The sequence below is a fragment of the Gasterosteus aculeatus genome, chromosome 11, assembly GCF_964276395.1.
Source record: "Gasterosteus aculeatus chromosome 11, fGasAcu3.hap1.1, whole genome shotgun sequence".
NCBI classification, from domain to species: domain Eukaryota; kingdom Metazoa; phylum Chordata; class Actinopteri; order Perciformes; family Gasterosteidae; genus Gasterosteus; species Gasterosteus aculeatus.
In genome coordinates, this window is record NC_135699.1 from 13,384,774 (window position 1) to 13,397,830 (window position 13,057).

General features: G+C 37.3%; 2 protein-coding genes across 2 annotated transcripts; both read left to right on the forward strand.

The window, feature by feature from the left end:
* Positions 1 to 441: 441 nt before the first annotated feature.
* On the forward strand, positions 442 to 3,131 carry LOC120827271 (interferon-induced protein 44-like). Its single transcript, XM_078083895.1, has 7 exons — positions 442 to 496; positions 686 to 719; positions 797 to 995; positions 1,445 to 1,594; positions 1,723 to 1,894; positions 1,984 to 2,084; positions 2,158 to 3,131. The coding sequence occupies exons 1-7, from the start codon at positions 457 to 459 to the stop codon at positions 2,317 to 2,319; spliced, it is 858 nt and encodes a 285-aa protein (XP_077940021.1). The 5' UTR covers positions 442 to 456; the 3' UTR covers positions 2,320 to 3,131.
* A 5,939-nt stretch (positions 3,132 to 9,070) lies between these two features.
* LOC120827270 (interferon-induced protein 44) lies at positions 9,071 to 12,735 on the forward strand. The gene is made up of 9 exons (XM_078083896.1): positions 9,071 to 9,103; positions 9,773 to 9,788; positions 10,042 to 10,083; positions 10,270 to 10,303; positions 10,389 to 10,590; positions 11,039 to 11,188; positions 11,317 to 11,488; positions 11,577 to 11,677; positions 11,751 to 12,735. The coding sequence occupies exons 3-9, from the start codon at positions 10,044 to 10,046 to the stop codon at positions 11,910 to 11,912; spliced, it is 861 nt and encodes a 286-aa protein (XP_077940022.1). The 5' UTR covers positions 9,071 to 9,103; positions 9,773 to 9,788; positions 10,042 to 10,043; the 3' UTR covers positions 11,913 to 12,735.
* Positions 12,736 to 13,057: the final 322 nt, after the last annotated feature.

Here is a 13,057-nt window from a genome sequence, read left to right on the forward strand (position 1 = left end):
CACACCCTGGACATGATTATCTCTCCTTTTACAGCAAACAGAAGCGGTGAGTCTTGACCTGTCATAATTTCAGCTCCTAGATGTTCAATCCATTGCAAAAGTGCTTCGAATTTTTTATTATGGCAACATATAAAAATGTGTCAAAGTTATAATAATTCATTGAACCATCTCCTTTTCTTTTTAGAGGCACAACAGTTTAGGTATGATTCTTTGAATATTACAAATCAGATAAAAATGTAACTAATATAATTGAGAGATTAAACCACAATTAAAGAATCAGAGTCAATTAAAACAACACATATTCATTAAGAATACATTACAGGATTTGCTTGTACAGCACCTGAGTCTGTTTTAAAAGTGATGAGTTGCAACATGTCTGAACTTACGCTTTTTTATAATAAATTATGTGTAACAATGGTTCTTGTTTAAATGTTGTCTCACTGTCCTTTTTCAGCTATGGGTGGAGGAGAGTCAACACCTGCTGCTCCTCCTAAAAGTGAGATAATTACAACATTACAGAACATTGTTTACTCAAAAGAATACTTTGCTTGTCTACTCATCAAAAGTAGAAAGAGTAGATCGAAAGTTGTAAATAAAATCTATTGCAAAATTGCTTCAAAATTTAAATTATTCCAACATTAAAGAAAAAGAAAATGCCAGTTACCATATGTAACTTTCTCTTTAGTACATTTTGGTCAGCCATGGAGGGATGTAAAAACGTGAGTATGATTCACATGTTGTACATTTAATAATGGGAAGTATTAGTGTTCTAATTATTTGTTTCTTTGTTGAAAAGAGGCTACCTGAAGAATTATACATTTCTGAATTCTTACAAACCTGGACACCCAGATGTCAAAAATCTGAGAATTTTGCTTCACGGACCAGTCGGGGCTGGAAAGTCCAGCTTCATCAACTCTGTTCAAAGTGCTTTAGGAGACAGCGTTGCTATTTCAGCTCAAACGGATGCAACCTCTGGAAGCAGCTTTACACGGAAAGTATGAAAATTGTGTAAATTGTTTGTGGACTCTAAAGAACAGTTAAAACAAATTCATACCGCAATTGATCTATTGAGCTTTGTAGGCCAATGCAGGCATCATTCAGCCAGAACAAAAGAGTTTAGAGCTGATGATGTTCATGTCAACCTCCCTAAGAGCTTTAAAAAATGATGAATAACTTATCCGTGAAAACAACACAAAATTAATTTAACATGTGTGCATATTTGCATAAATAGAAATACATTACTATACAGAGAGATTGAAATAGAGGAATACAAATATTTCCCCCTAAAGCCCAGCCTTGTGAACCCATGACTGTTCAGATGTTGCTCAAAGTACACATTTATTTTGTTACCGTGCTGATAATGGAAGCTGAGAAATCACTTGAATGCCTCACCTATTGTTTCTTGGTAGAAGTAATAATGCAAATAATTCCACCTTCTTTACAGTACAAGGCTTACAAAATAAAAAAAGACGATGGAAGCTATTGCTCTTTCATTTTCAATGACATAATGGGCCTTGAGGAAAAGACCGAAATGGGAGTGAAAGTGGAGGATGTGAAACTGGCCCTAAACGGACACGTGTCAAAAGGTTATCAGGTAAAGCGCTGAAGTTATCAACTTTTCTTTTTGTGACACTTTTTGCGTTACTTTTTATTCCAAATCCTATTGTTTAGCTGTTCTATTTGATAGTTAATAGTAGTTTCTTTTTTTAATTGTTTTACAAGTTCAAGTCGGACCTCGAGATTCAGGAGAATGACAAATACTACAACTCATCTCCCACTCTGAATGACAAAGTTCACGTCCTGGTGTCGGTCATTCCTGCTGGTTCAGTGTCTATATTAAGTGATGGAGTTGTGAAGAAGATGAGAGAAGTCAGACTAGCAGCCAGTGATATGGGTAAGAGCAGATATCTCAATGGAATCAAGTCTGTTTTCATGAATCAAAACACCAGCAAAGTAGAACAAATTATGTTTCTGTCTTTACAGGAATTCCTCAACTGGCTATTCTGACTAAAATTGATGAAGCGTGTCCTGAAGTGAACACAAATATGGACAAAGTATATGGCAGCATATACTTGAAGGAACTGGTACGTTTCTATTGTTGACTTTGTATTTGTTGTTAGAGTATATATAGAGTAATATCCTGGTATCCCGTCTTAGGTTGACAAATTCAGTGTTTTGCTCGCCATTTCTCCAAACTGCATCTTTCTCGTGAGGAACTACCACGAGGAAATCGACACCAATGATGACATGAATGCGCTGATCCTGACTGCAGTGAAACAGATGATTTACTTTGGAGAAGACTTTGTCGACAAGCAGTAGACCTTCAAACTGCTGAGACGTGTGGTGGAAATTTGTGGATTAAGCCCTTGTGAGAAATCAAAAGTATCTTGAACTTGCTTTGTGACTAATTACTAACTAGAATATAGAAACATGATAAAGAATACAGAAATCATCAACACAAGCAGTACAGACAGAAGTCAAATGACTGCAATACACCTGAAAAGGGGCAGATTGTTCTTTCTCCCACAGAGGAGCTAGAAGATCTGACCAAGTTTCTGGGGGAGAACAGGAGCTTTTATACACATGAAAGGTTTGTGTCTAGGAAAACAGAAGACCCCCCTACAAAAGGAAGATTTGTTGTAAACAGATGTCGCTGGGAGACGCCCGTGACCCCTCCCTTAAACGGGCCCAGTCAATCATAGTTTTCCAAGTAAGGAAAGGTTCCTGAGACAATCACAATTTCCAGCTCAACCAATTCTCCCCCAACAAGATGAACCTTAGCATGACAACATTGCTTTGAATACTTTCTATTACGCATTTGGGCATGTTCTTAACATGAAACCAGGTACATAATTTAAGTTACATAAGAAACTTTTACTCAACACCGGCGTGAAATCATTTAACAAGACATTTATTAAATGCTTGCAAGCATGGAACAGAGTCAAAACATTGATCGAGTAATCATCGATCTGGTAAATAGAAGATCAAAACAAATAGTTAAGTCTAGACGGGGCTAAATTTGATTGGATAATCAGTAGACTAATACAAGTTTGAATGTTTTTAATGTGTATTTACACATGCATGCTATACTGCTGTTTACGGAAACCCACAATAAATAACAAATAATGACATTTGTTTCTAGTCTCTAGTTTTGTTGTATTCCTTCTAGTACTTACCGTTCCCTATATTGTCTTATAATGTAATACAGTATTACACAATATTGTCTTATAATGTAATACAGTATTACACAATATTGTCTTATAATGTAATACAGTATTACACAATATTGTCATGTTGGTTGCGGTGCAGGACCAGCTGCTGGAGAGCAGAACACTGAGCAGAAGAGGTTCAACAGTCTTTATTATTTAGATAATTTTTCCTTGAACAATATATTTAGGTTTGACAGGCCTCATGCATCCAGAGGAAGAGGAAGGGCAGGAATATTAAGGCCTTGGCTTGCTCCGCTGGACAGGATGTGGACGCTGACACACACTCAGAGGTCCTCCCATTAGAAAACTGAGTCCAAATCCTGCCCCTCTAATGCTTATTCATCTTTGTGTAGAATACCCGTATTATTCTCATACTACTTATGTTGAAAATAAGAAAAGTGGCTAATGCATTAATGGTTTCAGGTTCTCGTTAACTTTTAATGACACAGAAGAGTTTTTTAGCTGAAATTATTATCTTTTTATTCTAATATGTTAATAAATGACAAAGGGATCCAGATTGACCCTACAACCGACTACATGAGTTTTGATGGCTTTGGGATGAAGGGCCAGTGACCACGCTCGTTGCTGCGTACCAGGGAGGTCTGTGCCCGAGCTGGGCCCTGTTCCTCGTACGTGGTTCAACTAAGTCGATCAAATGTCCGATTATCCAGCTCAAATTACAAAGATGATTGAAATCAGGCTCTCGGTTCCTCGAAGGCGGATCGGCGTTCAAACCGTCTCGTTCGTTTGAACCAGATGTCAATCAGGATAATGTTGTTACGTGGAAGGGTCGATCTGGAAATAAACAAAGCGTATCTTCAACCCAACAAAACTAAGGGGAGGCACTCCAGCTCGTCACACGTGAGACAGACGCAATGTAAAATACAAAAAGGTAATTTTATTAAATTCAATTTACGGTTTAAAAACTGTAAAAACCTCACTCAGTCTGGGACGAGCAACGGGGGAACCAATCAGGGCTGAGACTTAAGATGATGGACTGTCCAAAGAAAAGGGGACCCAAGGAGCACCACACGCAAAACTAAAAGTGAAGCAAACTCAAACACGCAAAAACATGAAAGAGGGACACCACCACCTCGGACACCAATCCACCATATCTTTCTAAATTTGATTTTGAGTTTAAAAAAAATATTTTTATGTGCTCAGACTTGTGCTCCGACCATGTGTATGTGTGTGCATGTGTGTGTGTGTGTGTGTTTGTGTGTGGTTTAAAAATGTAGATGTGTGAATCGGCCTGCCAGCCTTGAGCCTTGAATTGAAGAGAGACTTGTCGTGACTCAGACCGTCTGTCCCAGCTCTTTTGACTCGGGGCCTCAGGACATCGGGGACAGTGTGCTGTGGACACGTAAACGTCTCTGCACACTCATTGACAGTGAAGCCGTGTGACAGCTGGACGCACACAAACACTCACACACATGCTGCACACCGTGACCATACAGTGTGTATCCTTCACATGTGCAGTAAATGCTCAGTGTGCTTCAAGGATGTTTGTCTCCTTCTTCAACAGATTTTATTCCTTATTTTATCCTTATTTATTCCTTGTTTGGGAGCAAGGATGTCGTACGTGTACAGATAGGAAATCCCTCTGCATGACAACCGTAAAATATTTTATGTAGTTTATGATATTATTTTTAATTAAAGAAGCTTAAGGTGAAATATTGTCATATTGATGAGCCTGGTAAGGTGAGCGAGGGGAATTCCAGATTTGCTCACCAGATGGAGACAAATGTGATAAAATAAATAAAGGTGATAAAATGCCTGGATGTGGATGACAGCGGTGAATAACTTGGGTGGAGCTATGTTTGGATGTGCATCCAGTCACATCATTCAATAAAAACACACCCCACAAGATACATAAAAACTGTACCAGAGGAGAAAGAGTCAGAATCTCCCCGAGAACCCTCTGTGTTGGTGATATTGGACTGAGGACGGGAGATTCTCTATTTCACGAAATATTACACTATTCATAGCGCTTTGTAACTGAACTTGCTTCTGTTTTTTGTTTTCAACTTGAGCCAGTTTGATTAATTTGGATTTGCACCACCAGCGATGGAAAAGTGAAAAGTACGCTGGGCCTTTGTTCTGGGAAGAGGTTTTGACCAAACACCAGCTTGGTCATTGATTGGTTGCTAAATCATGACCAACATTTCACACGGATGTAAATTCTGTGGTATTATCACATCCTCCCTGCTCTGTTATTACTACAACCCTGTTTCCTCTGCGCTCTGATGTCATCAGGAGACAAAGACATGTAATGAATCAGTGAAAATTACTTACGATGTTGATGACTAACATTACATTTGGTTCTGATTGAGTCTGAGGCAACTCGACACCTGTTTACATCATTAAAACTAATTCACAGCCATCTAGTTTCTCGTTGCTTCTGAACTCATTACTTATTTCTTTTGTGTATAAATCTGCACGAGAGGTTGTTGGATTCACTCTGCCTCATTTATACATGCGTAAATCCCCCAAATCAAGTAGAACTTTGTTTTAAAGCTGTGTCTGTACAAAGAAATGAAAACCTATAAACCACGCACTCAAGTGTATTTTTAGCAATACATAGATCTATAATTGATGATAGATATGTTCTGAGGTGTGCTGTCCTGCTTTGGTAAACTGGTTTTCCTCTAACAAGGGGACCTTACGCTTCGCCGCGACTGAAACTACCTCAACAGGTTGGATTTGCTTTTTAAGTAACACAAATGAGTTTCGAATGAGGCTACGGAATGTTGCCAAGTGCGTGATGGATGAATGACTGCACATACAGGAGGTAACTTTGTGTGTCTCTTGTGAACTAAGTACTTTTGTTGCCTAAACATGAGCAAGTATTAGTTTTTATGCCTAAAGCTAACAAAGTACTTTTGTTACATTTTTGTCAGGTTTTGTTTTCAATCATTCAAAGTCTTTTTGAGTCAAATCTAGTTGTTATTTATTAAACCCACAGAGTTGTTTTGGATTGTCTTTTGTCTTATATGTATTGTCCCTTAGCCACATATTTTGATCAGTTAACCTTAATTATATTTCAAAGGGCAGTTTATTCTGTTTGTATGGACACTTAATTATATAGGAAACATGAGAGCAAAGATCTGAAAAAGTGGAAATGCCTTAAACTTTTCAACAACAAAAAAATGTTGTTACGGTAGAATAAATCCAGTCCAGCTTTAGGGCGGGGCTACCTTGTGATTGACAGGTTATCTTTTGCGGCCAACCCAAACCTTTAATCACAACTCTGATCAAAACATAAACTAGGGATGAATAAATGACCTTAAGAATTTAACCAATTAAAAATGTATTAACCGACAATGTATGTTTTGTATACCATTTTCTCCGGAGCTCATGTGCCGTGTTTTCCGCACAATAAGGCGCATAAGATACTGCAGTCTATCAGCGCAAATTAGTGATGGCAAAGTGAAGCTTTCTGAACCAGTGAAGCTTTCCAGCCAATCGTATCGGGAAAAGGTTCATTCATTCAACGCATCGCAAACTCTATGGTGACCTCTGCTGTTGAAAACCTATAGTGCAAATGTATCGAATAGCCTACCAGTATATTTTGGCCCAGTCTCTGTGGGTTGAACATGATTATGAAACGTTGAACCAATAAATCATCTAATAAATACATGGATTCCTATATGAATGAAACTATTGTTTTCAGGTTTGCAGTGTGTCCTTGTTTGTGTATTTCAATTCTCTGTACATTGGGAAGAAGTGGAACAAATACTTATCTATGTGTCTTTCTGCACCTTTGTGCATGTATGTTTGTGATCATACTAGCAGAAAAATGAATAGAATATATATGATATATATATATATAATGTTATATGTAGGTAATATAATTTAAAATACCAGCAAGTGCTTCCTACTGCATGTGCAGTTCATGGCAGTCATAGGGACTTAAGTGAATTGTTTGAATGTGGGAAGTGATTTACAGAGGAAAGGTCAGTGGGGCAGTGATTATGCTTTTGGACATGTTTCTTATGACAGGATATTGAGGTGCTTGTGGACACATGGGATGGGGCATGAAATTATTATTGATTTTTATTGAGAAACACAATTTTCTTCACAGTATTGGGGTTGAGTCGGTTTCTTTTTGTAGATACTATTTCCCCAGCTTTAGAAAAAAGGCGCTCACGCGGCACGATGAGGCAGGAATGCTCATAAGATTACGTGCTAATACAAACAGATGTGGGTACACATGTTTGTGTTTGACCCAATATTTTAGCGGGTCTTCACTCTGTGGAATGTTTGGCTCAGCCAAATATCTGGTGGTCTCCACAATAAAAATAAACATCCATAATTACGCAATACAAATGACAGACTTTGCCTGCCTATCGCCAACCGTGTTAGAGGAAATCAAATTGAAGTGCTCCCACATCTCGAAAGTTCCGGATCCAAATTTTACTTTGTCAATTAATTATGATTTGCACCGGCCACTGAGGAGGATCTTGTGTGTGTGTGCTACCCTCAGCTTCACCTGGGTTCTTATCTCAACCTGCTTTGCATCTTCTCGTAACTGGCACGGAGAATGTCCTTCACATGTGTATAAAAACTCAGCGTCTTTAGTGCTCGGAGACGCCATTTCCACAGAGCACCGTGATACGTGCTAGTGTATTTGACCTCCTGCTTGCAAGCAATAAATGGACTTTTGCAACTTTGATCATTCATCAAGACTCTGTTTTATCAGACAAATCATTCTCTACCGAGCTTTTATTGAAATATTCCATAACACCATATCTACATTTTATGTCCTGTTGTTGATATTGTTGTGTCTAGTGGAATTGTTCTGGTTAATAACACAAACACACTGACTGACACATATTCCATAGTTGTCTTTTGGGGATGGCTCTTCATCTGTCCTAAATACATTTTTTTAAATGGTATGTTGTTTTGAGTTTGTATTACTTATTATAGCTTGTATCTACAATTAATTTTGAGCATTTTGTTTTGCAAGCAAAAAATGAAGCTTCCTTGAATGCTAAAACTAAGCATTTTCAAAAAATAAAAAATAAACTAGCAAAGCCGCTTTAAAAACTAATTAAAACTAAACTGAAATTGAAAACAAAAAGTTAAAACTAATTAAAAATAAAAACTAGTGAAAAATTCAAAACTATAATAACCTTGCCCTCAACCTCAGAAATTCTCAGAAACCACCGTGAATAAATCACCTTTTAACTTGTGGAAAGTCCCACAGACTGAAAACAACCCCCTCTGTACTCTCTGTACCCTCTGTAATGATTTATTGCCCTCGGTACCATTTCAGGGCAGTTTGCTTGATTGTAAGCTGTTATGTTGGTCCTTCTACGCAGAAGTCAATGAAATATACAAAGACAAATTTCTCTCCCTTTATTCGGTCAAACGTCTACCACAGGGGTGTTTGGGGTTTTAGCTTTGATTTGAAATGGCTGCGCATATTGTGTGTTGGGACTCCGTTGTTGTCCTTTTGCACAGTGGAGAGCAATGTGCAGCGACACATTTCTGCAATTTTAACTAAATTAATCAGTACCACTAACTGTTTTAAGGGCAAGCTAATTTATTAGATTTATTACGGAATTATTAAGATCAGAACTATCAAACAAACATTTCCCTAAAGTATTTTCTGAACGTAAATTCACTTTAGTCAAAGTACAGCTTGTGCTCAATTAGACGTAGTAACCAGCAAGCAGATCCATCAGTTTTGTCATATACAGTACATATGTTACAGAAAATCAAGATTACATGAGACATTATTCTAATCCTTTACTTCTCCTAAATCACATGATTTACTGTATCTGAAAGTGAAAGCATAGCCTACAGTATATAAGGATCTTCTATCCATCATTACTGCACCATTACTGCACTGCACCACTTCGGCACTGTGCAGAGCCACAGATACAAAGGTAAGGGATTAATATTATGGCATTGTAGCATATTATCGTTATTCTCATGGTGTTATTATTAATCTACTAAAAGATGTAAACAACCTGTAGATCTAGTGCTTGAAAAATGGAAGTAAATTAAACGTCTTTCCCTTCAGCCCCAAGGAACGTTTTATCAACCTTATGAAGATATTGTGTTAAGCTCAATATATTCATACGGTTGATAAAGTGTATCTGTTTTGACTTTTAGAATTTTATAAAAGCAATGCTTTACATATTAAAGAGGGTTGATTTCACTTTGAAATTATTTTATATTTTTGTCAAATTCGTGACTGTTGTCTTGATGGTTTTACAGATTGTCTCCTGTTATCATTTGGTTAACTAGTGATTGCTGAAATGTTCTTCGTTGTTCATAAAGTCTTACTTTGCATGCAGGTGTACGCCAAAGTTGGTCATTTGCATGTTACAGTCTCCTTTTACAGCAAACAGTGAATGTTACAGTCTCCTTTTACAGCAAACAGTGAATGTTACAGTCTCCTTTTACAGCAAACAGTGAATCTTGACTTGTCATCATTTCAGCTCCTAAATGTTCAATCCATTGCAAAAGTGCTTCATTTTTTATTATGCCAACATATACAAGTGTGTCAAAGTTATAATAATTCTAATTGAACCATCTCCTTTTTCTTTTAGAGGCACAACAGTTCAGGTATGATTCTTTGAATATTACAAATCAGATAAAAATTTAACTATATAATTGAGAGATTAAACCACAATTAAACAATCAGAGTCAATTACAACAACACATATTCATTAAGAATACATTACAGGATTTGCTTGTACAGCACCTGAGTCAGTTTTAAAAGTGATGAGTTGCAACATGTCTGAACTTACGCTTTTTTATAATAAATTATGTATAACAATGGTTCTTGTTTAAATGTTGTCTCACTGTCCTTTTTCAGCCATGGGTGGAGGAGAGTCAACACCTGCTGATCCTCCTAAAAGTGAGATACAACATTACAGAACATTGTTTACTCAAAAGAATACTTTGCTTGTCTACTCATCAAAAGTAGAAAGAGTAGATCGAAAGTTGTAAATAAAATCTATTGCAAAATTGCTTCAAAATTTAAATTATATATAACATTAAAGAAAAAGAAAATGCCTGTTAACATATGTAACTTTCTCTTTAGTACATTTTGGTCAGCCCTGGAGGGATGTAAAAACGTGAGTATGATTCACATGTTGTACATTTAATAATGGGAATAAATGAAGTATTAGTGTTCTAATTATTTGTTTCTTCGTTGAAAAGAGTCTACCTGAAGAATTATACATTTCTGAATTCTTACAAACCTGGACACCCAGATGTCAAAAATCTGAGAATTTTGCTTCACGGACCAGTCGGGGCTGGAAAGTCCAGCTTCATCAACTCTGTTCAAAGTGCTTTAAGAGACAGAGTTGCTATTTCAGCTCAAACGGATGCAATTGCAACTGGATGCAGCTTTACACGGAAAGTATGAAAATTGTGTAAATTGTTTGTGGACTCTAAAGAACAGTTAAAACAAATTCATACCGCAATTGATCTATTGAGCTTTGTAGGCCAATGCAGGCATCATTCAGCCAGAACAAAAGGGTTTAGAGCTGATGATGTTCATGTCAACCTCCCTAAGAGCTTTAAAAAATGATGAATAACTTATCCGTGAAAACAACACAAAATTAATTTAACATGTGTGCATATTTGCATAAATAGAAATACATTACTATACAGAGAGATTGAAATGGAGGAATACACATATTTTCCCCTAAAGCCCAGCCTTGAGAAACCATGACTGTTTAAATGTTGCTCAAAGTACTAATTTCTTTGTTACCGTGCTGATAATGGAAGCTGAGAAATCACTTGAATGCCTCACCTCTTGTTTCTTGGAAGAAGTAATAATGCAAATAATTCCACCTTCTTTACAGTACGAGACTTATGAAATAAAAAAAGACGATGGAAGCTATTTCTCTTTCATTTTCAATGACATAATGGGCCTTGAGGAAAAGACCGACATGGGAGTGAAAGTGGAAGATGTGAAACTGGCCCTAAACGGACACGTGTCAAAAGGTTATCAGGTAAAACGCTGAAGTTATCAACTTTTCTTTTTGTGACACTTTTTGCGTTACTTTTTATTCCAAATCCTATTGTTTAGCTGTTCTATTTGATAGTTAATAGTAGTTTCTTTTTTTAATTGTTTTACAAGTTCAAGTCGGACCTCGAGATTCAGGAGAATGACAAATACTACAACTCATCTCCCACTCTGAATGACAAAGTTCACGTCCTGGTGTCGGTCATTCCTGCTGGTTCAGTGTCTATATTAAGTGATGGAGTTGTGAAGAAGATGAGAGAAGTCAGACTAGCAGCCAGTGAAATGGGTAAGAGCAGAGATCTCAATGGAATCAAGTCTGTTTCATGAATCAAAACACCAGCAAAGTAGAACAAATTATGTTTCTGTCTTTACAGGAATTCCTCAACTGGCTATTCTGACTAAAATTGATGAAGCGTGTCCTGAAGTGAACACAAATATGGACAAAGTATATGGCAGCATATACTTGAAGGAACTGGTACGTTTCTATTGTTGACTTTGTATTTGTTGTTAGAGTATATATAGAGTAATATCCTGATATCCCGTCTTAGGTTGACAAATTCAGTGTGTTGCTCGGCATTTCTCCAAACTGCATCTTTCTCGTGAGGAACTACCACGAGGAAATCGACACCAATGATGACATGAATGCGCTGATCCTGACTGCAGTGAAACAGATGATTTACTTTGGAGAAGACTTTGTCGACAAGCTGTAGACCTTCAAACTGCTGAGACGTGTGGTGGAAATTTGTGGATTAAGCCCTTGTGAGAAATCAAAAGTATCTTGAACTTGCTTTGTGACTAATTACTAACTAGAATATAGAAACATGATAAAGAATACAGAAATCATCAACACAAACACTACAGACCGTATTCAAAGGACTACAATTCACATGAAAAGGGGCAGATTGTTCTTTCTCCCCCAGAGGAGCTAGAAGATCTGACGAAGTTTCTGTGGGAGAACAGGAGCTTTAATACACATGGAAGGTTTGTGTCTAGGAAAACAGAAGACCCCCCTACAAAAGGAAGATTCGTTGTAAACAGATGTCGCTGGGAGACGCCCGTGACCCCTCCCTTAAACGGGCCCAGTCAATCATAGTTTTCCAAGTAAGGAAAGGTTCCTGAGACAATCACAATTTCCAGCTCAACCAATTCTCCCCCAACAAGATGAACCTTAGCATGACAACATTGCTTTGAATACTTTCTATTACGCATTTGTGCAGGGGCATGTTCTTAACATGAAACCAGGTACATAATTTAAGTTACATAAAAAACTTTTACTCGACACCGGTGTGAAATCATTTAACAAGACATTTATTAAATGCTTGCAAGCATGGAACAGAGTCAAAACATTGATCGAGTAATCATCGATCTGGTAAATACAAATACAAATCAAAACAAATAGTTAAGTCTAGGCGGGGCTAAATTTGATTGGATAATCAGTAGACTAATACAAGTTTGAATGTTTTTAATGTGTATTTACACATGCATGCTATACTGCTGTTTACGTAAACCCACAATAAATAACAAATAATGACATTTGTTTCTAGTCTCTAGTTTTGTTGTATTCCTTCTAGTACTTACCGTTCCCTATATTGTCTTATAATGTAATACAGTATTACACAATATTGTCATGTTGGTTGCGGTGCAGGACCAGCTGCTGGAGAGCAGAACACTGAGCAGAAGAGGTTCAACAGTCTTTATTATTTAGATAAAATGAACAATATATTTAGGTTTGACAGGCCTCATGCACCTCTCTGGGAACCGTCACCTTATCGTGGTGGAGAGGTTTGTGTGTCCCTATGAACCTGAGGGCTGTGTTGTCGGGAGCCTTGTGCTCCTGGTAGGGTTACCCTTGGCA